Below are 27,399 nucleotides of genomic sequence, written 5' to 3' on the forward strand. Positions count from 1 at the left end.
AGTCTTTCAAGTCAGGCAGGAAGACAGAACATATACTACTTTCCTTCCCACGTTGATGCAGTGAGGAGACTGGTGACAAGTGAAATCGCTCACTGAGAAACAAGCAGATGAGGGAGCACTGTGGCCACACAGCAGCCCTACCAGGAACAAGAGGCCCATCATCTTGGTCATAGCTCTCTGGGAGGGGTGTTCTGGTGCCTGGGAGCTCTCACGAGATGAGATGCATTGTAGACCCTGGTGTGGAGGAAAGCTGCTAATGAGAGCCCTTTCTAGATCTTCTGTCTTGGGCGTTGAGAGGGGCTGAGCTAGCCCATACCTCCTGCCTTCACCTTTCCTCTAGGGCCCCCAGTGGCAGACAATAAGAAGGAGGGTGCAGTACCAAGAGGTGGTTGACGCTTCCCAATTCTAGTCAGGCCTCATAGCAGAGTATGGTGAAGTGGTTTGGAGCTGAGATGCCAGTTTAACCAGTATAGTAACCCAATCAGCTCTGGGAAAGTACAGTGCCACTTGGAGGCCCTGCCTCCTTCCCAACTCCTTACCTGAAAAGTAGAGTCTTTCACACTGGGCTGGTGTGGAGACCAGCTCCCTTATAGATTTCTAAGTGCTTGAGAGGAAGAACACGAGTTTTTCGTTGTCCCTCACCCCGGTTAAAATTTTTCCTTTCTGTGTTACTTTCTCTTGATCCCTTTAAGGAATTCTTAAGTTCCTCAGAGGCCAGTATGGCTAGTCGTTGACCCACTAGGCCATTAATATCCATGCCTTCCACACCCACAGACATAGCCAAGTAGACCAAACACCCACCAAAAATAAATGACAACTGCGCTGAGTATTTACAGACTTCTCTTGCTAGCATTCCCTGATCAGCACAGTATAACCACGTACAGAATGTTTACACCATGGCAGGCATTGTGAGCAATCTAGAGATCATTAATGATAGAAGGGTGTGTGATCTGCAAATTCAACACCATCTTACACAAGGGATCAGTACCTGAAGCCTCTGTGGGAATCCAACCTCCACCCAGTTCCCCTGTGGATGAATATGACTTGGCTTGTATTCTGTTAACATTTTTAAGTAATAGTTGGTAAAACACAACAACAGAAACAGTTGTAGCTTTCTGCAGTCCCTGAATAATATTGACTGTGTTATCTGTCTCTGAAGTACTTAATGATCCAGCAGACCCCTTTCGTCCGCCGCCAAGTCCGAAAACTTCTGCTCTTCATCTGTGGATCAAAGGAGAAGTACCGACAGCTTCGAGACCTGCACACCCTGGATTCCCATGTGCGTGGGATCAAGAAGCTGCTGGAGGAGCAGGGCATCTTCCTCCGGGCCAGTGTTGTTACAGCCAGTTCTGGCTCTGCTTTGCAGTATGACACACTCATCAGCCTGGTACGAGGGTTGGGATGATAGGGCCTGGGGCGGGCATGTGATAAGGCTCAGCCACGGAGGGCCTAGTATAGGGGCAGTGCAGGGGTTTTAAATACTTCACAGAATACCGTGTCTTGGGTCAAGCACCAGGAAAACCACTGACACTGAGTGGTTGGCTTGAGGGTCTGGAATTTCCTACCTGAACCATCAGGGTTCCTCACCTCTGAAGTGGTAGAGGGTCTTACAAGGGTCATTTGTTTGTATCACAGATAAGATCAGCCAGAGACTGGTAAACTGGGTTTTTGTCCTTAAGTACTAAAGAAGCTTGAATATAAGCATGTTCTGCTGCCTAAAGGAGACTGAACTTGACAGAGTAAATGGAGTGTTTTACGTTTGAGCATCTCATCTTTGGTGTTATGGACAGCCTAGCTTGCTCCTTTAGTGTCCTTGTTCTTATTGTGAAAGAAGGGAAGAGCTTTGCAGCTTCTCAGGGCATGGCTTTTCTTTGCCTTAGTAAGTAGTCTGAAGCTTCCCAGAAAACTGAAGGCGGGGTTGGGGGGGGTCGGTCAGGAGAGGGTAGAGGGGTGGAAGCAGACAGGGGCATTGTGTATAAGCTCCAAGTGTGTATGGGCCCTGCTCCCATTCCACCAGCCAACCCATGGGACACCTGCCTCACATGGAAGACCAGGGTTACTTTGTAGTCCCAAGCCAGGACTGCTATACACAGTAGCCGATGTTATTTCACGGGCAGATGGCCTCACTCATCTGTGATTGGCTCCTGTTTCAGATGGAGCATCTGAAGGCCTGTGCCGAGATTGCCGCCCAGAGAACCATCAACTGGCAGAAGTTCTGCATCAAAGATGACTGTAAGCAATCCTCCCTGGGCTACCACTGTGGCCTCTGCGGAGAGCACTCTATATTAAGTTGTGAATGGGCCCTGAAGATACAACCTATAACAAAGAACACAAGCCAGAACATCAGTGACAAGAGTTTCTTGTCAAAACTGGGCCTGTACCAGGAGCACAGAACAGGACTTTCCTGACTGTGGCAATAAAGCCATGGAGAACGGAGGAGTGTAGAACTCGCTTACTCGAGGCATTAGGGGCTGGATGCCCTCAGTGCACAGTCACACCAACCCTTTGCCATTACTCCACTGCTCCTGGTAACATCCAGCAGAGAGAATTGGGGGAGAAAATGACTGTCCCATCCCACAGTCATTCGCTCATGCTCTCAGTAGCTCAGTCATTTCGGAGCTGACTTCATCCTTTTCCTCACAGCTGTCCTGTACTTCCTCCTGCAAGTGAGTTTCTTGGTGGACGAGGGGGTGTCCCCTGTGCTGCTGCAGCTGCTCTCCTGTGCTCTGTGTGGCAGCAAAGTACTTGCGGCCCTGGCAGCCTCCACAGGTTCCTCCAGTGCAGCTTCCTCCTCAGCCCCTGCTGCCACTGGTTCTGGACAAGCTGCAACTCAGTCCAAATCTTCCACCAAAAAGAGCAAGAAAGAAGAAAAGGAAAAAGAGAAAGACGGTGAGAGTCACTGTGGCCCTTCAAGGGGTACTTTGCCCTCCCAGAGTACATTGTTTAGGTGCAGGTGCTGAAAGACTTTCACCCTGGTGCATCCGAACGCTCTCCTGGTCTCGTTTCCATTCAGGGCAGAAGAGACATCTTTCTTTCTGAGTTAGAAACAAGAATGGCCAGGGCAGGCTGAACATTTTAGTATTAAACCTGAGTGCACTGAGGGTGCTGGGCAGCCCGTCCCCTTTGGCTTCTCGAAGACCTGAGGCAGACGATTGTAGGTGAAAGAAACACTGAATTACTTAGCCATCCCCAAGTGAGTACGGAGCAGCTCTTACTGTTACTTACAGAGACCGCTGCTGTACCTGTTGTTTCAGTGCCAGGCTTACTGTACTATACTTGAAGTAGTGGAGTGGTTCATGTACCAGTAGGGCCAAACCATTTGTCCCCCGAGAAACTGAAAATTGGCAGATTCCAACCATTTAGCAGACACTTTAAGAACAGATAGATTTCCTCCTTTCCACCTGGTTGTAAGACCCTGAGCCCTTGGGTGAGTTGGTCCTGCCCTGATGTTGCAGGTGAGAGCTCGGGTAGCCAGGAAGACCAACTGTGCACAGCTCTGGTGAACCAGCTGAACAGATTCGCGGACAAGGAGACCCTGATCCAGTTTCTGCGCTGCTTCCTGTTGGAGTCCAACTCTTCCTCAGTGCGCTGGCAGGCCCACTGTCTGACCCTGCACATCTACAGGTGGGCCAGGGCAGGCTCTGGGGCTGCTGGCTCTGAGGTCTGGTTACATGCTCATGATCGCTAGGCCAGTATCTGTGCTGATCTCAAGCTCTGGAGGTCTCTTCGTTGACCTGTCCACTTTGTAGCTACTAAGCTAATGCTGTTGGTGGAGCCAGTGTCCACTCAGAGGGTTGTGCACAGAAACTCCTGAAATGACATTTGGCTTGTGCTCTGGAGTAAGATTGGATGAAGACAGTAAATTGATGGTGCTGCACTTGCTGGCTTTATCAGGCGCCACAAGACACTGGCATCCTGACGCATGGCTCTATGCCTCTCTCTGTGGGAAGAGACACAGTTTGGGGCCATGGTGGTGAAAGGCCTCTCATTGCTGCCATTTACCTACAGAAACTCCAGCAAGGCTCAGCAGGAGCTCTTGTTAGATCTCATGTGGTCTATCTGGCCGGAACTCCCAGCTTATGGTCGGAAGGCTGCCCAGTTTGTGGACCTACTTGGCTATTTCTCCCTGAAAACTGCGCAGACAGAGAAGAAGGTAAAAAAGAAGCCCCACCCCTACCTTCCGTCTGTCATATGGAATCTTTTCTCTTGAGCGAATAACATTATTATAGCCATCTCCGCATACAAATTCTCTTGAATCTATCCATTGTTAAATCTGTGTTACATAGTGTTACAGTATTGTTATTGTTAAGTATAATTTGCCTTTTTTTTTCTATGCCAGAGGTTTATTAAGTGGGTATGGAGGGAGTGGGAGAACAGGACATGGTGGGGAGAGAGAAAGAAAGGGGAATGGTGGGGCGCCCCGAGAGAGAGAGAGAGAGAGAGAGAGAGAGAGAGAGAGAGACCACGTGTCGGGTATCTATGTGAGGGAATCAGATCCACTGGAATTTGAGTTACAAACCAGACAGTTGTGAGCTGCCATGTAGGTGCTGGGAATTGAACCAGGGTCTTCTGGAAGGGCAGCCAATGCTCTCAACCGCTGAGCCATTTCTCGAGCCCAGGACTCAGGTTTTTAACCAGCATCTGTCTTCCCTGAATTCTGTTTCAGTTGAAGGAGTATTCACAGAAGGCCGTGGAGATTCTGAGGACTCAAAACCACATTCTTACCAACCATCCCAACTCCAACATTTACAAGTGAGCCTTGTTTGCTTCCTGCTACTTGAAGAGTCATCACAGTGTTTGAGTAGTAGTTTGCTTATTGAAAGTGCTTGTGTGTGAACTGAGTAGCTCCTTAGGTGTGGTCACCCCAGCTAGTTGATCTTCAGCTCTCTCCTATGGAGCTGAGGCCTTTGGGCTCCAGAAGTCACACAGATGTAATTGCCAAATTCATTTTGGTGAGCAGTTGCAGAAGGGCTGATTTCAAGAACTTAACCTAATGAGATACAACAAGTTCACAGAAATGTCTTCCTCTTTTATTAAAAGAAAAAGGACCCTGCCCCCCCCACATGTGCCTGTGATGCCTGAGGGTTTGCATGCCATGGCACATATGTGGAGGTCAGAGGTCAGCCCTTGGAGTCCGTTTCCTCCCCTCCCCTTTAATGTGGGTACCAGAGATTGAACTTAGATTGCCAGGCTTGCTCAGCAAGCTCCTTTTCCCTCTTGACTCATCTTGTCAGCCTCAGAAAAACTTTGAAAAGAAGATGTTGCTAAAGTTTGTGGATTATTATGCTGTCTTAATGATGACTTCTTAAATGTGTGTTTGTGTGTGGTATGTGTCTGTTCTCGTGTGCAGGCACACGTGTACAGCATGTAGAGCCCCCAGGCTCTTAGTTGCTCTCCATCTTATTTGGTGAGGCGCTTGCTGATGTGGAAAGTTTAGCCAGATTGCTTTAGATCCTGGCTCTGCTCCCCAGGTGCTGGAAGTGCCATGCACATGGAGCATTTATGTTGGATCTGGGGATCTAAACTCTAGTCCTTGTGCTTACTGGCTCCCTCAGTAGTGAGTTTTAGAGAGCAGCTTTATTGAGTATTATTTATATAGCATGAAATTTGTATATTTTAAACATAACTTAGGAATCTTTTTAAATAGTCAATTTAGTCATGACTTTTCTAAGTGAGGCTTTAATTCCTTTCTGGATTTGCACATGAGCTTTGAAGTAAGAAGCACCTGAGGCGATTATTTGGCTGACCTTTCTTCCTGTGCCTATCTGAGCTACAGTCCCTTTGCCTTAGCTCACGGGGACACGACAAAGTGGTAGATGGCTTTGGCATGGTTCTGGAAGGAGATTTTGCTGATAGAGGAACTGCTTTCTTCCACAGCACTTTGTCTGGCTTAGTGGAGTTCGATGGCTATTACCTGGAGAGCGACCCCTGCCTGGTGTGCAATAATCCCGAGGTGCCATTTTGTGTAAGTAATATTTTGAGCAGAACAGCCCTGAGGTTTCTGTGCTTGAGGTTCTCATTCCCAAAGACTGGTTACTGGTATTAGCAGGGTTTCCCTGCAGGGGTTGCCGCCTGGCACTGTTGATTCTTGCGCGCCACACTTGCTCCCTTAAATAGAAACTGAAAAACTTCATCTATGGGTGGAGAGGGGTTATATTGATCAACTTTGAAGAAAGTAGTCGGACTAATGCTCATTGTGTTGTGTTTTGTTTACTCCTGTATTTAGTATATCAAGTTGTCTTCCATTAAAGTGGACACACGGTACACCACCACCCAGCAAGTTGTAAAGCTCATTGGAAGTCACACCATCAGCAAGGTGACAGTGAAAATTGGGGACCTGAAGCGGACCAAGATGGTGCGAACTATCAACCTGTACTACAACAACCGCACTGTGCAGGCCATCGTGGAGTTGAAAAACAAGTATGGCTTTTCAGGGTGCATAGCAGACATGCCCAGGGGCTCTGGCGTCCTCTCAGCCACAGCAGTGTTGACACAGGGACAGCAGTGAAACAAATTTCTGAGGCTGAGCAATGACTTTTAGAAGCATTGAGCGGGTCCCTGGGGAGCAATGAAAGTTTCTCTCAGCCTGCCCGGGTGGGAGCATTGAAAAGGGGGCTCCTGGTTCTCTTACCGTATGGAAAAGCTAGTGCATTGGAAAGTGGTTGGCATTCTGGGTAAGGCAGCCATGCATCTGCTCACAGCAGAAAGTATCTTCTAGGGTCTTCTCCACTGCATTTTCTCCCACTTCTGGGTGTGCCTGTCTCCTTGTCTGTGTCCACTTTGGGTCTTTGTAGCCCAGAGTGTGGGTTGGGCATGTCATAGGCCTGGCGGCACTAGTAGCATCACAGAACCCAGTGATTCAGATCTGTACCTAAAGTCTGCTCTTGGAGAAGTAGTTAGCCTTGAAAGGGCTGCTGCCTCTCATATACTCCCCCCCCAGAGGCAGGCCACTGGTTGTCTGTAAGGCTGTGTGGACACAGCTTTTGGTAGAGTGGCTCCACGCACAGCTCTGCCTAGCCGTGTGACTTCGAAGTGCTTCATTTCAGTTTCTATGATATAAGAGAGAAGTTTCCATTCTCAGGGTCTTTCTGTGAAGAGCTGAGCGCAGCGCTCACACCTCCTAAGCGTTTGATACGGCGTAGCTCTGACTTCATGGCTGTAAGCAGCCTACACTGTTGCCACCTTGTCTCCTTCCCCATAGGGTACTCCTGTGTCCACAGCTAGACCCTGCTCTTCCTGGTTGCCTCTCGACAGCCCTCACATTTCCTTCAAGATGAGCAGTCCGCTGGCCACTGTCACTGGCTGTCTTGGGGTAGTTGGCCTATGGCATGCTTTTGGAGTCTTGTTGTCCATGATAGGAGGGCTGCTATTTTTCTGGAATCTCAAGTTACCATAATAATTTAAAGATTTTCTTATATCATTCCCCCCCCCTCCTTTTCTCCCTCTCACCCCTTCCATGTTACCCCCCTTGCTCTCATTCAAATTCATGGCCTCTTTACTCTTTAATTGTTGTATGTGCATGTGTACATATTTCTCAATATATAAATACCACCTTTTTAGTCTGTATAATGTCCGCTGTGGATAAATGATTTCAGGACTACCACTTGGTACTGGATAGCCAGTTGGTGTGCTCTTCCCTGGGAAGACTGTTTCTCCTGCTCTCAGCAGTCCTTTGTTGCCCGTAGTTCTGTCTGTGGTTGAGGCCCTGAGCTTTCTCCCATCTACATTAGCATGTCTACTGCTCTTGTCTTCTTAGGGTTGTTTAGGCAGCCATGTAGGTGAAGCTGTATGGCTGTAGCTTTTTGACGTGTCTGGGAGACACAATGTCACAGTAAACTTCCTGTCCTCTGGCTCTTCTGCTCTTTCTGAGATGATCCCTGAGCAGGGGTTGTGTTATAGGTTTCTCAGTTGGGACTGGGCTTCACAACCCTGCACTTTGATCAGCTGTGCTTTTCTGTACTGGTCTCTGTCTGTTGCAAAGAGAAGTTTCTTTGAATATGGGATGAGGACTGGTTTACTGACTAGACCCTGGAGAAGCACCTGCCTATTTTTTTCTCAGAGAAAACCAGAAGGGAAAATTGTTTTGTCCTTTGAGTAAGCCACTTAATTGCCTTAGGAAAATATGTAGGGTAGCCTTTCTCACTCCATTGGTCTGTTGTCACTGAGGGTCAAATGGGAAGCTTCAGCTTCTGTTCAATAGCATTTGTTCTTTCTCCCAGGCCTGCTCGCTGGCACAAAGCCAAGAAAGTTCAGCTGACACCTGGACAGACAGAAGTCAAGATTGACCTGCCTCTGCCCATTGTGGCCTCTAACCTGATGATCGAATTTGCAGACTTCTATGAGAACTACCAGGCCTCCACAGAGACCCTTCAGTGTCCTCGCTGCAGTGCCTCTGTCCCCGCCAACCCAGGTGTCTGTGGCAACTGTGGCGAGAATGTATACCAGTGTCACAAGTGCAGGTAACTTGTCCTATAGGCCTGGGCAAGCTTGTTCTGTGCTCTCTTCTGTAGCAGGATGGGCAAGGTCCCTATCTGGTGCCCTGTGGTTTAGAGGATGATGGGAGTACAGTGGTCTGTGGGTGGGGAGAAGTAAAAAAAAGCATGGCGTGTGTGCATGTGTGTGTAGTCTAGTCACAGGCTGCTCACGTCATTCTCACCTGTTGCTCATGGCCCCTTCAGTAGTTCCTGTAATTGTTTCCAGAGTATTGAGTGGACACAGCATTTCTTCCCTTATTCTCGCCCTTAAACCTTAGTTCCCACTGACCTGAGCACTTTGGTTCTTCAGGTCCATCAACTATGATGAAAAGGATCCCTTCCTCTGCAATGCTTGTGGCTTCTGTAAATACGCCCGCTTTGACTTCATGCTTTATGCCAAGCCTTGCTGCGCAGTAGATCCCATCGAGAACGAAGAAGATCGTAAGAAGGTAAGGCCACATCTGGCGTAGGCCCCCGCCATGGCTTGGCTCTGAGCTTTGGGGAGCGCTGGTGTAGTGAACTGAGTGACTCACAGTTAATGAGCCTCAGAAAGTAGACAAATATGGGGCTAGCTGATGGGTAGAGGCTACAGTGGCTGAAGCTGTGCTGGATTCAAGCATAGGAACTGGAGAAGTGTTATTGGTGCAAAATGAGCATCTCAAGGAGCAGGTCAGTTCAGAATTACAAGGACAGAAGGAGCCAGGTGACATGCCACTCTTTGTCAGCCTCAGCTGAGTCCACTAGTAAAGGGCACTGGAGAAGGGTGTGCCTGTTCAGGGTGACAGTGGGGCATTTGGCTTTGGAGTCAGAAGGACAAAGATTCTCAAAGCACTTGTGCTGGTTTGTGTCTAACCTGCCATGAGTCACTGCTCAGCACTGAATTGTTGGTACCCAGTCCATATATAGTGCACATTGCTATTAAGACTGGCATGCCACCTCCTAGCGTTGGTGTACAGGACAGTGTGTGGAGCCATGCTCCCAGTTTGAGGTGAGGATATGTGTTTCATTAGGTGGCTAGCAGGTAGGACCATGGAGGGAAAACAGATGAAGTGGTTTTTTTTGTTTTGTTTTATTTTTAAACTGTCTATGTATCTATCTATCTATTTTGAGACAGGATTTCTCTGTGTAGCCTTGGCTGTCCTGGACTCAATTTGTAGACCAGGCTGGCCTTGAACTTACAGAAATCCACCTGCCTCTGCCTCCCCAAGTGCTGAGATTAAAGGCGTGTACCACCACCACATCTGACTTCAAGCTGAAGTCTTCCCTCCATCAAGTGCATGTCTCTTTGGTCTAGGCCGTATCAAACATCAACACACTTCTGGACAAAGCTGACCGTGTGTACCATCAGCTCATGGGACATCGGCCCCAGCTGGAGAACCTGCTCTGCAAAGTGAACGAAGCAGCTCCAGAAAAGCCACAGGTGGTCCCAGACCAGAGGGCATTTGGGTTAAGAGTGGAAGGCTGCCCTTAGTGAGGCCATCCCTAAGGCAGAAGTCTGACACTTGACCTCTTGGGATTGCAGGAAGACTCGGGAACAGCGGGGGGCATCAGCTCCACTTCAGCCAGTGTGAATCGCTACATCCTGCAGCTGGCTCAGGAGTACTGTGGAGACTGCAAGAACTCGTTTGATGAGCTCTCCAAAATCATCCAGGTAGGCAGTGGGACCAGCCTGCAGGGCCTATATGCTTTCAGAGCCACTCTCGCCCCGTGCAGGCTCCCGTTCTTAGTGTTGCCCTTGCACAGCTGCCCTTGCACAGCAGCTGCACCAATGGTTCTCCCACCCTAAGATGACAGCCACTTGCCAGAGAGAGCTGTTGGAAGTCAGAAGCAGCACGATGGTGGTGGGATGACATTAGCAGATAGGTCTCTGTTTAGTAGTGGGACTCCGGATTTTAAAATGAGTGCAAAGATCTGCTTCCTCTTGTTGGCTGTTTCCAGGCTGGAGGTTCATTGCACCCCCGCTGCAGTTGGCCATGAGGGACCATGTTTGCCTTTAATGTTTCCACGTGGTTTCCATGGGTAGGATGCTGGCTATCAGTGGAGCCCCATCTTAGAAGGGCAGCCAGCGACCCTGCCCCTCTAAGTTCCTGATGAGCTTTGCTAAGATCTAACTTTCTAACCCTTTAAGATAGTGGTTGTGGCAATGAAGAGTTTGAGCCTGTGTTCAGCCTGATTTCAGATTCTGCCAGTCGTACTAAGTGCCAGTTTTCTCCTGTTAAATGAGGATGAAATAAATAACTGGTAGGGTTACTAGGAAGCTATCATACACATAACTAATTTTCCTCTTTCTTCATTATTTGTGTATTTATTTTGCCAATTTCTTTTCATTCTTAGAAAGTTTTTGCTTCACGCAAAGAGCTGTTAGAATATGATCTCCAGCAGAGGGAAGCAGCCACAAAGTCATCTCGGACATCAGTGCAGCCCACGTTCACTGCCAGCCAGTACCGTGCTTTGTCTGTCTTAGGCTGTGGCCATACCTCCTCCACCAAGTGCTATGGCTGTGCTTCGGCCGTCACGGAGCATTGCACCACACTGCTGAGGGCCCTGGCCACCAATCCAGCCCTGAGGCACATCCTCGTCTCCCAGGGGCTCATCCGAGAGCTCTTTGATTACAATCTCCGCAGAGGGGCTGCAGCCATTCGTGAGGAGGTCCGCCAGCTCATGTGCCTCCTGACAAGGTCAGAATTTGTTCCTTGACGCTGGGGTGGTGGCAGTAGTGATGCTAGTGCTAGGAGTAAAGAGTTGAGCCAAGTGCTTGACTGATTTAGCCCAGAGGAAGTGAGGGAGGATGGTAGTGGGTGGGTGTGGCAAGCACCACCGTCAGTTCCTGTGACTGCTCTGTCCACGTGCTCTGTCGGTTCAGGTGCTGTGTCCTGAGGGAACTTCATGGGTCTTAGTGTGAGAGGGTAAGAAGGTGAAGGAATACTTGGACTCAAGAAAATCTCAGAAAAAAAGCATTCAGGAAAAAGAAGCAGAGGTGCCCAGGGATGAGTACTTAGACTCGGATCAGAAAGGACTGGGCTCAGGGTCTGGCACTGTACACCTCGTGCCTTGGACAAAAGACTCATCCAAAAAATACCAGTAATGGTAAATACTTTAAAGATGCGTCACAGCGGTGGTGAGAATTCAGTAATTAGGGGCTGGAGAGATGGCTTGGTTTAAGAGTGTGTGTACTGCACTTAAACGGATTGACTGGAATTCTGTTCCCAGCACCCACATTGGGTGGTTTGCAATCGCCTGTATCTCCAGTTTCAGGGGATCCAGCATCCTCTTCTGGCCTCTTCAGGCGCTGTACACATGTCACAGAAACCCCTACCCAGTCATGTACTCATACACATAACTTAAAAACAGAATACTTTTGAAGTTTGAGTAGGTAACAAACCATGTTGTTGAGTACTTACGAGTATTTATACCTGGCTTTGTGTGGACTGGTTACTCTGTGGCATCAGTTCTGGAACATCTTAGGAGCTGGATACTAAACATCTCTTGAGTAGCAGGCTCTGCTAAGCACTGTGGACACGTAGTGGCTTACATTCTAGATGGAGATTGTTGCGATAAACAATGACCAGTATGTTAGAGAATAAGGTGACTCAGTCATGACAGGGCTGGCCGTCCTGGGTATAGGATGGCTTCTCTGAGGGGTAGTGCATGAGCACAGGCTTTTTAGAAGCAAGGCTGTGGTCTGCATGAGAAGGAACAGCTAATAGAGAGGCTGAGACAGGTGTGTGCCAGGATGCTGAGAGTGAAGAAGCCTGCAAAGCTGGAGAGAGCAAGGATACAGGTGGTGTAGAGAGGAGAAAGGAATGCTTAGCTCTTGGAGAAGAGCAGATCCTGTAGGGTCTTGAATGTCATGTTTGGGTTTTCAGATGTACAGTGCACTTTGCTTTTAATAACAGTAGAGACAATATTAGGAAGCAGCATAGATGGGAAGTGAGGTGCTGTGTAGAAAGTGACATGGGGGCCGCGCTGAGCATGGACTCGGGCTTTAGAGATGGACACCAGCAGTTCCTGCACCCTGCTGCCTGCAGTGTGAACCTCCATGTCAATGCTCTCCTTCCTTCCATCACTGTCCCTAAAAAAGAGGTTTGTTAGTCTTCTTCCATCAGAGACCCCTTAAGATAGAAGCTGTGGTCTTGTTGTTCCTGGGATGAAGGTGAAAAAGCTGAGCCTCTAGGTGGGAAGAGGGGCCTGCCATGCTCACTGTGACTAACAGGACTTGTAATTTTGCTTCCCCAGAGACAATCCAGAGGCCACCCAGCAAATGAATGACCTGATCATTGGCAAAGTCTCCACAGCACTGAAGGGCCACTGGGCCAATCCTGACCTGGTGAGTAGACCAGCTGTCCCTTCTGAACTCTCTGTCATGGACCTTCTGTTTCCCTGACCTCTTCTCCAGGCCAGTGTCAGAGACTGAGGTGGAAGGGAATGGCCTGTTTGCAAAGTTCACATCTAGCAGGAGCTAGAAACTGTAGCATAGGGTCTCCCATGTCTCCTTGTCCTGGTAGGACACCCATGCATGGCTAGAGCTTATTTTTGTAGGAATTCTATAATCAGAGTTTAGCCCTCGCCCGGACCCTGGCCTCTGACGACACCACTGATTCTCCTCATCTCTTTGGCCTTCTAGGCAAGCAGCCTTCAGTATGAGATGCTGCTGCTGACTGACTCCATTTCCAAGGAGGACAGCTGCTGGGAACTCCGCTTACGCTGTGGTGAGCTTGGGGCCATCCATGTGGGCTCTTTTCAGAAAACTGAAAGGTGCAGTCCCAGGACCTGGGCAAGAGGTCAGAGGAAGATGGGCAGCCTTGTGTACTGATTGGCCCATGTGTACTGATTGTGACTTCTGCTCACCCCCAGCACTCAGCCTTTTCCTCATGGCTGTGAACATCAAAACACCAGTGGTTGTTGAGAATATCACCCTCATGTGCCTGCGGATCTTACAGAAGCTGATTAAACCTCCTGCCCCAACCAGCAAGAAGAATAAGGTACTGTGACCTTGAGAGGGTGGAGGGGGTGGCGGGTGGGGAGGTCTGCATGCATGCATGGTCTCTGAGCAGTGTGCCCTGCTCTCTCAGAGACAACTCACTGGCTGAGGGGAGCACCAGGCTTTACTCTATTTTAGCGCTAGTCTTTGCTTTAGTTCAGCAGAGGTGGATTGGGATTTTGAGAAGTACAGAGTAATATAAACTTAGCAATATAAAAGCCTAAACAATATAAAGCCGAGCGAGGCTCTTGAAAAGCTGGAGCAGATGGCCCATGGTTCCCACAGCAGTATGTCCTTTCCTAAACCTGCACTTTGCACGTGATTTATGTAAATGGGTGTACATCCATGGCCCCATCGAGGTCAAGTACGGCTCACCTGGTGACAGATACCAAAACTTTATGCAAGTTAATTATGTTCCTCAGTTTCCTCATCTAAGATGTAAACCAGTGACACCTCGAAATGTTATTTAAAATAAATACACAGTGAACTCCTTGAATCTGAGGATGGTTTGACTTCATTAGTATCCAGGACAGGATCTGGTGTGGTGCCCAGCATGCAAGCTGCTCATAAGTCCTCACGAAGTGGACAGTAACACTCCACTTTCAAGTAACTGTGGCCTTGTGCATGTGGCAGTAGGAAGTTAGCACATCCGAGTCTGGCCTCAGTATCAGCACGGAGACATGCTCCTCACATGGGTACAGATTGGTTAGAAAGAACCCATATTGGGGCATCAGAGGTACATGTGGTCTTTTGTTTGTCAGTCCAAGCTGGGGCCCAAGTGAATTGGCGAGCTCTCACCTTGTGCTGCTTCCTCAACCAGGATGTCCCTGTCGAGGCCCTCACCACGGTGAAGCCATATTGCAATGAGATCCATGCCCAGGCACAGCTGTGGCTCAAGAGGGATCCCAAGGCATCTTATGAAGCCTGGAAGAAGTGTCTGCCTATCCGAGGTGTGTCCCTTTCCTCCTGCCACTCTCGACAGCCTCTGCATCCACTGTGCTTTCATACTTAACCCCTGTCTGCCACCTTTGCCTGGCAGGGGTAGAAGGCAATGGCAAGTCCCCCAGCAAGTCAGAGCTCCACCGTCTCTACTTGACTGAGAAGTACCTGTGGAGGTGGAAGCAGTTCCTGAGCCGGCGGGGAAAGAGGACCACCCCACTTGATCTCAAGCTGGGCCACAACAACTGGCTGAGGCAGGTGAGTGCCTCTCACAGGTCCCTTGTGAACATCCTCCACCTGCCAGTTCTGCTGTTTCTCTGCTTCCTGTTTACTGCTGTTTACGTCCTTTCAAATAGAAGGTCTTGCATTCAGCCACTAACAGGGACAGGACAAAATAGAGCTGACCTCTCCTGTTTGTCCTCTCTGACATCTCTCCCCGTTCTCTCAGAGGAGCAAACCAACACCTTCATTCGTTCCCCTTGCTGCCCTATGACATTGAGGTCCACTGTTCTCTTCTTCCCTCTAGCTTAAGTTTTAAAGCGTGAACTTTGTGACAGGCCTTTGATCTAAGTACCTGGCACACGCAGGTGGACTTTTTGGTGTGAGGCCAGACTATGCTACATAATGAGACCTTGTCTCAAACCACCCCCCAATCCCACCTTTCCCCTCAAAGAATCATTCTGTGTTGTCTATTGCTAAGCAAGATATGTTCAGCTTACACTGAACTGGAGTTTTACCCCGTGACAGGTATCCTAAGAAAGAACTCTCAAGGGCCTGCAAGGAGAATGGTTATTTGACTTCTCCTCCCTCATTTACATGTGGTATTCTAGTTTCCCTTCTGTTGCTATGGTAAAACATTGACTAGAAGGAACAGATTTATTTGGCTTACACATCCAAGTCACAGTCCATCACTGACAGAAGTCAGCAGGGCAGAAACTCAAGGCAGGAACATGAAGCAGCTTGCTGGCTTGCTCACAGGCTCATCTAAGCTAGCTTTCTTAGAGATAGCCCAGGACCACCTACCTGGGGATGGTGCCAGCCACAGCGTGCTGTGCCCTCTTGCATCAGTTAACAGTCAAGACAGTCTCTCACAGGCATGCCCACAGGCCAGCCTGATAACATCAGCTACTTAAGGCTTGAGTCAGCTACTCAAGGCTCCTTTTTTTTTTTTTTTAATGAGATAGTTCTGCGCTTTGTCAAGTTAATGCCAGCTAGGGACAGATATGTTCTCTTGAGTTGCTTGGAGAAGCTTCTGTGAAGCAGAAGAGCTCTCTAACAGTCTCTCAGTCTGCAGATAGGGGTGCTGAGTTAGCTGGTGGTGTGGACCCTTCAGTTTGCCCCAGACAGGTTTTTCAGAATGTGGATTGGTAGACGTCGGCTCATGCCGTGGGCCAAGAAGAAGAGCCTCATCTCTCCCGTGTCCGGCAGGTACTCTTTACCCCAGCAACACAGGCAGCACGGCAGGCAGCCTGTACCATCGTGGAAGCTCTTGCTACTGTCCCCAGCCGCAAGCAGCAGGTCCTTGACCTCCTCACCAGGTACCGTGGGGGGTGTTGGGGAGGACGACAGCTTAGTTAAGCCTTTCCCTTGTTCGCGGGTGAATACACAGATCAGCGTTGGGAGGCGCCCCTAAGTGGTATATATCTGCCACAAAAACCAGACAGGGCTTTAGGGGGCATATTAGTGGTAAAACAGCAGTGGGTATTGTTGAGCGCCTCTGAGCACAGACGTAATTGTCACTCGTTGTCCTCTGCAGTCCTTGGGCCGTGAGCACGGAGACACAGATGCTCAGAGGCTTGGCAGCCATTCTCTGAAGTGTTGTGAATCCTTTCAGCGAGGGAAGTGTGGGGTTTCTCAGATGACCTCCTCTAGGATCCATGTCTAGGTGGAGGAGGAGGAGGCCGAACAGTAGATGCAGAGGAGGGAGCCACTGGGCTCTTGGAACCGTTAGTCCTCTCTAAGCTGTCCTGTCTCTGCTGCAGCTACCTGGACGAGCTGAGCGTTGCGGGCGAGTGTGCTGCAGAGTACCTGGCTCTCTACCAGAAGCTCATCGCCTCATGTCACTGGAAAGTCTATCTAGCTGCTCGGGGAGTCTTGCCTTATGTGGGCAACCTCATCACCAAGGTGACTTGTCCTTCCCCCACTTCTCCTTTCTCTACTTCTGAAAGGTACTTTTGTTGTTTCTTACTTGAGAAGCAGCATTTGTGGAAATTATTTTTCAGACTACTCCAAGTAGAATGGCTGTGGTAGTCTGTTGCCAGCATTTGAGCTGTTTCAGGGTTAAACAGTCCCTCAGCAATATTTGAGCCACCTTTGGCTTCTTGTAAAGGCATTTTTTGAGAATTAGAATGAACACGTACGTTATTTTGACCACCTGGTTGGTGTTGCATCCTGGGATGGCGGTGGAAGTGTCCCCGATCACCCTGTGCTTGTCATCCTCTTTAGGAAATTGCCCGCTTGCTGGCCCTGGAGGAGGCCACCCTGAGCACAGACCTGCAGCAGGGCTACGCCCTCAAAAGTCTCACAGGTAGAGTGCCACCTAGCCCTTCGTGTGGGTGTCTGGGGATATGTTAGGCCTGAGCCTATGCCCCTGGGTACCAGCTGACTCCTCTCTGTGGGACTTTTCTCCTGGTAGATGGGTCTACACTTGAGCTCTTCACTGCTGGCCTTGGCTCAGTGAGCATCTGCTCTGCATGTGTGCATTGACTGTCCTTGCTTTTTTGTTTTCTTGTTTCTTTGGCCAGCACAGGCCTTCCGTGTTCTCTTGCAGAGATCTTACAGCAGTTTTTCCCTGTCCCCGCAGGCCTCCTCTCTTCCTTTGTAGAGGTGGAGTCTATCAAGAGGCATTTTAAGAGCCGCCTGGTGGGCACAGTGCTCAATGGGTACCTATGCCTGCGGAAGCTAGTGCTGCAGCGGACAAAGCTCATTGACGAGACGCAGGACATGCTTTTGGAGATGCTGGAGGACATGACCACAGGTAGCCGGCCTGGCAGCTTGGAGCTGGGGAGGTGCACATAGGCCTTTCCTCTGAGAACCACAGCACCAGAAAGGTCACGACTCAGGTTTGGGAGACAAACCTGTCTCAGGAGCGCTGTGGTGGTTGGTGTTGCAGTCCTAGAGTTGGGCTCATAGAGAGGGGAAGAGTTAGAGGTCTCAGGCTGATGTCTTCAGTCATCTGTAATGGACTCATTCTGTATCATCGGTGGCCTTGCTGTGTTCTCACTCCCTACCTTTTTCTTGTGAACACCACTCTGCTCATCCCTGTGTCTCTTCTGTGCTGTTTCTTCTGTTAATCTGCTGTTGAGTTCTTACAGCTCTAGATTTTATAGCCAAGAGACTTCCCATTTCTTAACTTTCTCCTAATCTTGAAATTTATTAAGCATATTTGTGCCTGATCACTCAAAAGTTTAAAGTTCTCAAACTAGTATTTTATGATTTTGGGTTGCGACTTTCTATTTCTGAAGTTTATTCTGGAAATTCTCTAGAAGCCAGGAATGATGGCACCTGCCTGTCGTCCCAGCACTTGGGAGTTTGAGGCAGGAGGGTTGGTCTGGGATACATGACAAAATCCTGCCTCATAAAACTAAAAGAGGAGCTAGAGAGATGCCTCAGTGCTTAAGAGCTCTTGCTGCTCTTGCAGGGCCTAGGCTTGGATCCTCCATCTATGTTAGGCAGCTCACAACCACCTGGAACTCCACTCCCAAGGTATCCAACATCCTCTTCTGGCCTCCGAAGGTGCCTGTGCTTCAAACACATGCATATTCAGTCCCACAGACCCATACAGACATTAGTGAAAATCTATAAAAGCAAAGAGGAGAAAAACCACCCTTTGGGCCTCATGCAAGCTAGTCTTCTGGTGGGTTTGTGACTACTGCCTCTGTAAGGACCCCTAGACTGTCCCAGGCATGCCTTCATCCAACCTCTCAGACTTTGTGTGAGTGTAGAGTTTGGGTGCCACATGTGGGAGGGGATAACTTGTTAGCTGTCACCCTCCCTTCCCCCGCTCATTACCATTATTATAAAAACGGACAGTTTCCTTTCAGTTATGTAGTTGGAGAAAAGAAAAAGTAGTTCTAGTTGACCTTCACTCTGAGAGTGTAGCTGTGCTGCTGGCCACACAGTATGGGGTGGCCAGAAGGGACAGGGTACGTCTGCTGTCTTTCCATCTCAGCTGACTCAGGACTCTGTATCAAGCACTTAGGTCCTGACAGGACATGGAAACTAAAGCTTAAGACCAACATTTCTGTGATTGCTTCTCTCTGAGGCCCTGAATTCTTTCCTTTTGTGGGCTTTTATTCTTCTCTAGTGTTGTAGCTCATGATAATTGGAAGTTGTTTTCAAGTAATTGGAGTGAAGTTACCCTAGTGAACTTCATCTGCCTGACTACCTGGAAGGGAAGTCCTTTGTTGCCTTTGAGGGTCAGTTTTGGTGAAAGGGGTGCTGAGTCAAATGAGGTTTGGTCCTTCTCATTAAGGGAAGTCATGCTCCCAGAGAGCAGAACAAGCACGTTCTGTGATGTAGGGGACTGATTTGGGATGGAGGATTTCTCATTGAGTGTCGTCTTAGGATAAGACCCATCTATCTGTCTGCACCAGTTTTTATAGAACTATTGGGGTTACCTTTTAGAGCATTGAAACGTACCAAGCAGGAGACACCTGGCAGTGATAGTGTTTCTTGGTCTCTGCTCAGTTCATTCAGATGAAGCTTTTTCCTAACTCATTTGGCCACTTTGCTTTCTGGCAGGTACAGAGTCTGAAACCAAGGCCTTCATGGCTGTGTGCATTGAGACAGCCAAGCGCTACAATCTGGATGACTACCGGACTCCTGTGTTCATCTTTGAGAGGCTGTGCAGCATCATCTACCCTGTAAGCAGTGTGCTTGCTCCCCACAACCCACAGGTGTCAGTAGCAGTGGCCTTCCCACATTGTGGGTGATTTAGTATCTTCTCCGCCAGGTCCACTGACAAAAAGTAGAACCAGCTTCTTAATTTTCCTCCTAACGAGGGAAGAAGCCAGTGGTCTTCTTACCTGAAGGCCCAGGATTAGCTGTTTTTCAAATTAGGTCTCACATCCCATTGCAGGGGCAGCAGCAGTTTTGGTGGAGAGTTGGGTATATTGTCACCTCTTCCTCCTCCTCTTCTGCACCTTGGGTTATGCATGCATGCCATATGCGTGTCTTTCCAGTGGTCTGGTCCAGAGACCATTGTCACTGTTAAAGGAAACAACAGTCTTCTCAGTTACTGATGAAAGAACATTGGGGTTGGCCTTTCTGAGCATGTCACAGAGAGAAGCCCCTTCTCTGCTCCAAGTTTCTGGTGACTCTTGCATGGCCTCAGACTAATCAGCGTCTCACCAGACAGCACCTTGCCCCTTCCTTGTCCCTTGTTCTGTTAGGCGCTCTCTCCCCAAGATGTGAGGAGCACATGATCCTTAGGCTGTTCAAATCATGTATTGAATGATCTCTGTGATGTGTAGATCACCTGTCTATTAACATGTTTAATGTGCAGGGGTGCGGCACACTTGCTGTGTTTCATTTTGGTGCACACAGAGCAGGTCAGTGCTATAAATATTTTGTGCTGTCCCTTCTCACACGTCCCTCTTTTATCCTTTAGGAGGAAAATGAAGTCACTGAGTTCTTCGTGACCCTGGAGAAGGATCCCCAGCAAGAGGACTTTCTACAGGGCAGGATGCCTGGAAACCCGTATAGCAGCAATGAACCAGGCATCGGGCCTCTTATGAGGGACATAAAGAACAAGATTTGCCAGGACTGTGACCTGGTGGCTCTTCTAGAGGATGACAGTGGGATGGAGGTAAGAGCCGAAGCTGTGCTGGTCACTCATCAAGACATAAGGAGCGTGACTGGGTCAAACCTGGGTGGGACGTTTTTGTTGTTGTTTTTTGTTTTGAATCTCTGATTAACTGGATAGGAAGTTAGTTTGCAAAATGGAGCTAATGGTTCTGGTCTTCCTGTCTCGCTTGCTAGTAAGGCTAATGGCCTGTCAGGGGCTCTATCCATTCTTGGCATGGAACAGCGGAGTTGGGAGTGGTGGTAGGATTTTGTCGCTGTTGCTTCTGGCAGAGTTTTCTAGAGATTGCAGATAATGGAGCCGCAGGAATCCTGGAGTTTTGATCCCAGTGCATGGGTCATAGCCCCCGTCATCACCTGGAACCTTGCAGCTTCTGGCAGACAACTTCTTGGGTCTTGTGTTACCGCCCATATGTCTAAAGGCAAAGGTGGTTTGCGGTTTGCGGTTTTCTGTTTTTCTGGTGCTGAGCCTGAAATGGGCTCAAGGTAAAAAAGTTCTTCATTCAGGTCTAGGCTGGACTGAATGGTGGCTTAAGGGTCTTTGTCACCAACATTGTGCACAAAATGCTGGCTGTTATCCACATACGTGCATTTCTCTAGTGTGTAAGCATCAACAGGGCCCTGTGATGAGTGAGAGGTGTAGACATGAGCCCTTACCTTATAGTAATCCCCCACTCTGCTTTTCAGCTCCTTGTGAACAATAAGATTATAAGTTTGGACCTTCCTGTGGCTGAGGTTTACAAGAAGGTCTGGTGTACCACGAATGAGGTATGTGCTTTCTCTCCAGGGGCTGTGGGTGGACCGACCGCCTTTGCTGCCTTAAGGACTAACCGAGTGAACTGCTGCTCATCATGGCCCTCATGTAGCCATTGTAGCTTTACTTCCTTTCTGGGTGTGGAGAAAATCCATCATCTTGTCAGCTTGGGAGACATTTAGGTAATGTGGGTCAGATAGCTTCGAGGAGGCCTGTTTGTGAGTCTGTCTTCAACTTTCTCTGCTTAGGGAGAGCCCATGAGGATTGTCTATCGAATGCGGGGCCTGCTGGGTGATGCCACTGAGGAGTTCATCGAGTCCCTGGACTCCACCACAGGTACAGCCCTCTCCCCACACGGGGCTGCGCTATGTCCCAGAGCCTGTGCTGTGCACCACAGTTTTGGGGACAGGTGTCTGTGGCCTGATTTGGACATGTTAGGATGAAAACATTCAGGCTGTCAAGGGAAAGGTGCAGTTAGCAGACTTGGGTCCAGATTTCTTTCTGCCTTGGCTCTCTGTTCCATTGACAGTGGTATTTGCTTAGGTTAATAGCAGAAAACTTCTGTTGCCTTAAACTTTGAGCAAGGCTCCTATGGGAGTGAGAGCAAATAGGTTACAGTAATGGCCTTTATTGTGTCATATAGGGGGAAGGGAGGGCCACATGCTCTTGGCCCAGGAAGGGGTTGTGTTTGTTGATCTAGCCACTCTTACTCCCAATTTCAGTTTCTGCTCCCATTCATTTCCCTTTTCTCCAGATGAAGAAGAAGATGAAGAAGAAGTGTATAAGATGGCCAGTGTGATGGCCCAGTGTGGAGGTCTGGAATGCATGCTTAACAGACTGGCAGGAATCAAAGATTTTAAGCAGGGACGCCACCTTCTGACAGTAAGTTTGGGGCACATGAGGGGGACTAGGGGACCAGCCTGTCTACACAAAGCTGTGCTCATTGAGCTTGACCCTGGAGGGCAGTGTGGCACAGCAGACGCCTGCACACACACCTGAAGGACCTGGCTATCCCAAGCCTTTGACAGCTAAGCCTCCTAAGCCTCTCCTCCTGGCCTGCCCTCTAAACACCGGGCTGTGGCAGTCTTCTGCAGTACCCGTTTAGGTATCATGGACCAGTGACTGTTTCCCCCAGTCACTGCTGTTATTGATCGCTGTCATAGGCTTCTGTTTGGAGGCTCATCTGTCTAACCAGTCGGGATTCCAGAGGCACCATAGAGATTTCACTCATATCTTTACCTTCTGTGGTGTATGAGAACAAATACGCAGGTGTCATTTTAAACAGCCTACCTGGTTCTCGGCCTCCATGGGCTGTATGTGTTGGGATGTTCTATCTGCTGCTGGTGCAGAGTCTTGTTTGGGGCTGGATTTGCCCAGGATGTTGGGACACCACCTGATCTACTAAGAACCACTGTCACTGCCATCACATAGGGGAAAATGTTGCCACTTAAGATGTTGACCTGGTGTGAGAGCGCCAGGGTCTCTGCTTCAGGAGGCCTGTCAATTGAGAAGTCCTCTTGGAGCAGTGGTTCTCAACCTGTAGGTCAAGACCCCTATGGGGGGGGGTCACATGTGTGAGCTATCCTGCATTTCAGATATTTACAATACAATGAGTTACAGCAAAATTACCATTATCAAGTAACAGTGAAAATGGTTATGAAGTAACAGCAAAAATAATTTTATGATTGGGGATCACCGTAGCATGAGGAACTGTATTAAATGGTCACAGCATTATAGGAAGGTTGACGACCACTGGCTTAGCCACTTTTCTGCAGGTGCCTCTTCAGCACTGCTTGTACAGTCACACCCATGAGTGCGCTCATGGAGTTGGGCTGGCTTCTCTCTGCAGGTGCTGCTGAAGCTGTTTAGTTACTGTGTGAAGGTGAAAGTCAACCGGCAACAGCTGGTCAAGCTGGAAATGAATACTCTGAATGTCATGCTGGGGACCTTAAACTTGGTAAGGAGTGTGGGCTCTCAGTGATGGAGGAAGGTTTGGCAATCCTGAGAGGTCTTCATTCTAGGCCTGGTCCTTCAGCTGTCTTTTCCTTATGACTCACACTCACGCTACTCTGTGGCACCTCAGAGCTTCCTGTCCCTTTGCTGAATGCGGACTCAAGACCAAGAGCAGACATTCTGCAGAACAGACCCAACACTGGAAGAAATTAGTTCCTTTCCTCAGGGCACCTAAGGATGAGAGCGGGAACGTCACGTTTCCACTGTCTCCCTCTCCGATGTGCATATGCACACATGCATGCACAGTCTCTGGGCTGTGAGACCATGGAAGGCAGTGGAGGTCACCAGCAGTGAAGGGCTGTGGCTGTGTCCTGAGCATCACTGCATCTCCTCCCTCAGGCTCTGGTAGCTGAGCAGGAAAGCAAGGACAGTGGAGGAGCGGCTGTGGCTGAGCAGGTGCTTAGCATCATGGAGATCATTCTAGATGAGTCCAACGCAGAGCCCCTGAGTGAAGACAAGGTGAGTGGGGCCTGGTCCTTCTGCCTACAGACACTGGGCGCCAGCAGTGGGCTTGTCAGGAGCTAGCTGAGCTCAACCCAGAATGGCTGAACTCCCTCATGTTGGGAATGGCCAGGCTCTACTCAGGGTGAGGTCATTGTGCTGAGCCTGAAACCTTTGCACTCGGGGTAAACAAAGCTCCCAAAGATGTTCTATCAGTCTGAAGGTGCTCATTAGTGGAACCCGGCATGGCTTGCCTGAATAGGCAGTGCCATAGTTAACACTTCACACTTTCGACTGATGCAGTCAGGCCTCGGGGATAACATCAATCCACCACATAGTCTCTCCTGTCAGCACCTAGAACTTCTTGCCTCTGGGGTTGATGATTTGGACAGGCCTGTGCCCCCAAGACTGTATAGCAGTCTCCATTCTGCTGGGGAGGTGGGTTGTTGCACTGGTGTAGTTTGGCTACTTGAGAATCATCACAGCAACTTGAAAGCTCATCAAGGGAACCCAGGGTGTTCAGTGTTCTCCAGCAAGCACTGAGGAACAGTTCTGTCTGGTGGGAGTGGCTGGCCTTTGGGGGGTCAGTTCTTAGCTGTAGCCACTGTCTTGACTTCCGCCCTCTTCTGTTGCAGGGCAACCTCCTCCTCACAGGTGACAAGGATCAACTGGTGATGCTCTTAGACCAGATCAACAGCACCTTCGTTCGCTCCAACCCTAGTGTGCTACAGGGCCTGTTGCGCATCATCCCGTACCTGTCCTTCGGAGAGCTGGAGAAGATGCAGATCCTGGTGGAGCGGTTCAAGCCATACTGCAGCTTCGATAAGTACGAGCCTGGAGTTTGGTACAGTGAGTCTTGGGGGTAGTGCCCATGAAATCCCAAGCTAGCTTCGTGAGGCTGAGCAGAGCCGCCTGGGGTTTTATTGAGTGTTACGTGTCTGTGATCCAGCATTTAAGGGGCTGTGTCTAGTGAAGAGGCAGTCACCAATCAGTGTAGTAAAGCAGTAGCTGCCTGGGCAGAGATGGGAAAGGGCCTGACAGGGTGCAGGGAGCCACATTTACAAAAGCCTGAAGATGTAAAAGAGCATCTGTCTGGGCACAGGGCAGGCAAGGTCTGGTCTGAGGGTCTCCTTTCCCTGTCCGAGTTTAGAGTGGATCCTATAGGTGGTTCATCTGGTTGTTAACCAAGAACCAACAGTGACATTAGCTCTGTCTTCATGCTGAGGCTTTTTGTGTTCTCCTAGGTACGATGAAGACCACAGTGGGGATGACAAAGTCTTCCTGGATTGTTTCTGCAAAATTGCTGCTGGTATCAAGAACAACAGCAACGGACACCAGCTGAAAGATCTCATCCTTCAGAAGGGAATCACCCAGAGTGCCCTGGACTACATGAAAAAGCATATCCCCAGTGCCAAGAAGTAAGACGCCCTCTCTGGGGCATTGTGCCCCTGCTCACATGTTGCCGTTTTTCTCAACATCTTGGCGTGGTGCTTCCTCTGTGATCTGTGTCCCCTCCCCTTCAGGGATGTGTCCAGTGACCGCTCAGCCACTGTAGAATTCTGGGACTTTTCTGCTTCTGTTTTTATCTGCCTTCTGAGCTAGGTTTGCCCTTAGTGACTCCTCATTACATTCTTGAAGGATCTTGTTCAAACAAACCGGAGTCATCAGCAGGTTCCCGGCACCATTTCCTGGGTGCTGATGTGCCCTTGTCTGTTTTGCAGTTTGGATGCTGACATTTGGAAAAAGTTTTTGTCTCGCCCTGCTTTGCCATTTATTTTGAGGCTTCTTCGGGGACTGGCCATGCAGCACCCTGCCACCCAGGTGAGTGACCAGCGTGCCTGTGGACCGTCCTCCATACGCAGGATGGGTAACAGGAGAGATCATGAACGTCTTTGTGTAGAACCAGCAAGTCACCCAAAGTGTGCCTTATCCTGGCACTTGAGGTGCATCTAGTTCTCTGTGTGTGTGATGGTGAGTTCCACAGTGTCTTAAGCAGGGCTCGGCCTGCAGCAGTTGATTTAGTGAGAATGGGTGACAGTTCTGATTGCTGGCTCATTCAGTTATTGGAATGTTTGAAACGCCATCACCACCATTTCCTGTTCTGCCCCGAGTAGCTGACAACTTTGTAGCCCGCTCCTGACCTCTCAGCACTGTGGGCAACCTCTCAGATCCTTACCCACCCCACACAGAAGACATGGGCTGCAAGGTTCTTTCCACCTGATTTTAGATAGTGATGGATCCTGGGTAGTCATTCCCTGGATATAGCAACTATAGCATATATTCCAATCAGCAGTGACCTCTTCTGCCCTTACATAGTGTCCCTACTGCTCTGTGCTGATCCCTCAGAGTCCTGCTGAGCTCTCCATTTCTATACTGTCACAAAAGTGGACACAAGGAATGTATAACCTTTGGGGTTGGCCCTTTCTGTTCAGCAGGGTTATCTGAAGATCCTTCTGAGGTCGTTGTGCATGTTTTATGTCCTTTTTATTGCTGAGTAGTGTCCTACTGTAGGGACATCCCAGTTTGTACCTGTCCATCTGTTAAAGGACAACTAGTCACTTTCCGCTGGGCATTACTTACCAAGCTGCTGTGATACTCGGGTGCAGGCTTTGTTTGACTGTTTCATTTTCTGGGGTAAGTGCCTAAGTCTATAGCTGCTGGGGTAGTGCTTGATGCTTAGTTTGTAGGAAGCTACCAGGTCAGCAAGGTGACGCAGTAAGTAGTGAAAACACTTACCATGACCCCTGACCTTCTGAGTTAGAGTCCAGAATCCACACAAGGGTGGAGGGAGAGAACCCACAGTTATTTCTGCCTTCCACATGTGCCTGCACTCACAGTGACATATCACACCAGTTGTAAAAAGAAGCTGCAGACCCGCTTTACACTTCAGGCAGCAAGTGAGTAGCCCAGTTCTCTCGTTTTTGCCACCCTTGCTGACTCTTCTTACCCAGCCATGCTGTGGTGGTGCCTGGTTGTAGCTTTCACTTGCAGTTCATGAAGCTGCCCAGCTTTTCCTGGGCTTTGTCTCTGTCTTCCATTTCTAGGTGGGTGGTGTACCATGTAGTGCTGTGTTTTGAGAGTCCCTACAGTTGTTTTGCTCTTATGTTCCATATTGAATATAGGTCTGTGTTCTCATTTGGCAGCCTGTTCTGTAACTCCCTGCCCCCCCCCCCCCCCCCCCCCCCCCCCAAAGTGCAGTGGTACAGTGAAGGTCTTACCCAAATCTCTGTTGTTCTCGACTTCTGGCTCAGTCGGTAGACAGCCACAGTTGATACGTTGTTTCCACTTCCTTGTATCAGCTGTTTTTCTGCATAGGAAAAACCAAGGAACAGGGCTATGATGTGGCCAAGGGCAATATGTGATGACCATTCACACATCTTAGTGTGCAGCCCCAGCTGGCCAAGTCTTCCCCATGAAGTCCAGGCTAGCCTCAAACTCCCAGCAGTTCTTCTGCCTCGATTCCTGCGTGTTCTAACTACTGGCGTGGACTACCATACTCAGTATAGGAGTGTGGATCTTCCCCCAAGGACAGTGCCACGAGTGCTAACAAGAAGTTAGACTGGGGGGCTGGAGAGATGGCTCAGAGGTTAAGAGCACTGGCTGCTCTTCCAAAGGTCCTGAGTTCAATTCCCAGCTACCACATGGTAGCTCACAACCATCTACAATGAGATCTGGTGCCCTCTTCTGGTATGCAGGCACACATGCAGGCAGAACACTGTATACATAATAAATAAATATTTAAAAAAAAATAAGTTAGATGATGGTGGATGGGTGCTGGGCTTTTGTCATTTGGGGAAATGATTGGCCAGTGGCTGCAGAGGGAGAAAGGGCTTGGTAACTTTAGAGCTCTGTCCTGTCCTTTGGTTGAGCGATGAGGGAATGGCAGTGCCAACAGAGGAGCTGGAAGAGGCTGAAGGTACAGAGAAGAGGCCGGCAAACAGGCTCTGCACGTGTCTGCTGCCCTTCCTGTTTGTGTGTGAGCTTCATGTGGA

At 49.2% G+C, this 27,399-nt stretch overlaps 1 protein-coding gene across 1 annotated transcript in view; it reads left to right on the forward strand.

The window, feature by feature from the left end:
• Ubr4 (ubiquitin protein ligase E3 component n-recognin 4) overlaps positions 1–27,399 on the forward strand; it is a gene marked incomplete in the record, with an annotated part of 113,505 nt that overhangs the window by 71,823 nt on the left and 14,283 nt on the right. The window contains 32 exon segments of the mRNA XM_055611124.1: positions 1,160–1,387; positions 2,154–2,232; positions 2,644–2,889; positions 3,456–3,618; positions 4,003–4,153; positions 4,667–4,752; positions 5,878–5,965; positions 6,227–6,420; positions 8,220–8,459; positions 8,785–8,923; positions 9,769–9,894; positions 9,997–10,125; positions 10,809–11,152; positions 12,711–12,801; positions 13,099–13,183; positions 13,329–13,456; positions 14,276–14,405; positions 14,495–14,652; positions 15,823–15,932; positions 16,377–16,518; positions 16,840–16,921; positions 17,198–17,371; positions 19,138–19,259; positions 20,006–20,203; positions 20,887–20,967; positions 21,202–21,289; positions 21,708–21,835; positions 22,803–22,910; positions 23,306–23,425; positions 24,043–24,233; positions 24,652–24,825; positions 25,129–25,228. Coding sequence (XP_055467099.1) covers positions 1,160–1,387; positions 2,154–2,232; positions 2,644–2,889; positions 3,456–3,618; positions 4,003–4,153; positions 4,667–4,752; positions 5,878–5,965; positions 6,227–6,420; positions 8,220–8,459; positions 8,785–8,923; positions 9,769–9,894; positions 9,997–10,125; positions 10,809–11,152; positions 12,711–12,801; positions 13,099–13,183; positions 13,329–13,456; positions 14,276–14,405; positions 14,495–14,652; positions 15,823–15,932; positions 16,377–16,518; positions 16,840–16,921; positions 17,198–17,371; positions 19,138–19,259; positions 20,006–20,203; positions 20,887–20,967; positions 21,202–21,289; positions 21,708–21,835; positions 22,803–22,910; positions 23,306–23,425; positions 24,043–24,233; positions 24,652–24,825; positions 25,129–25,228 — 4,623 coding nt within the window.

This window comes from Psammomys obesus, unplaced genomic scaffold (genome assembly GCF_907164565.1).
Source record: "Psammomys obesus unplaced genomic scaffold, mPsaObe1.curated_primary_1811, whole genome shotgun sequence".
In the NCBI taxonomy this organism is placed as follows: Eukaryota; Metazoa; Chordata; class Mammalia; order Rodentia; family Muridae; genus Psammomys; species Psammomys obesus.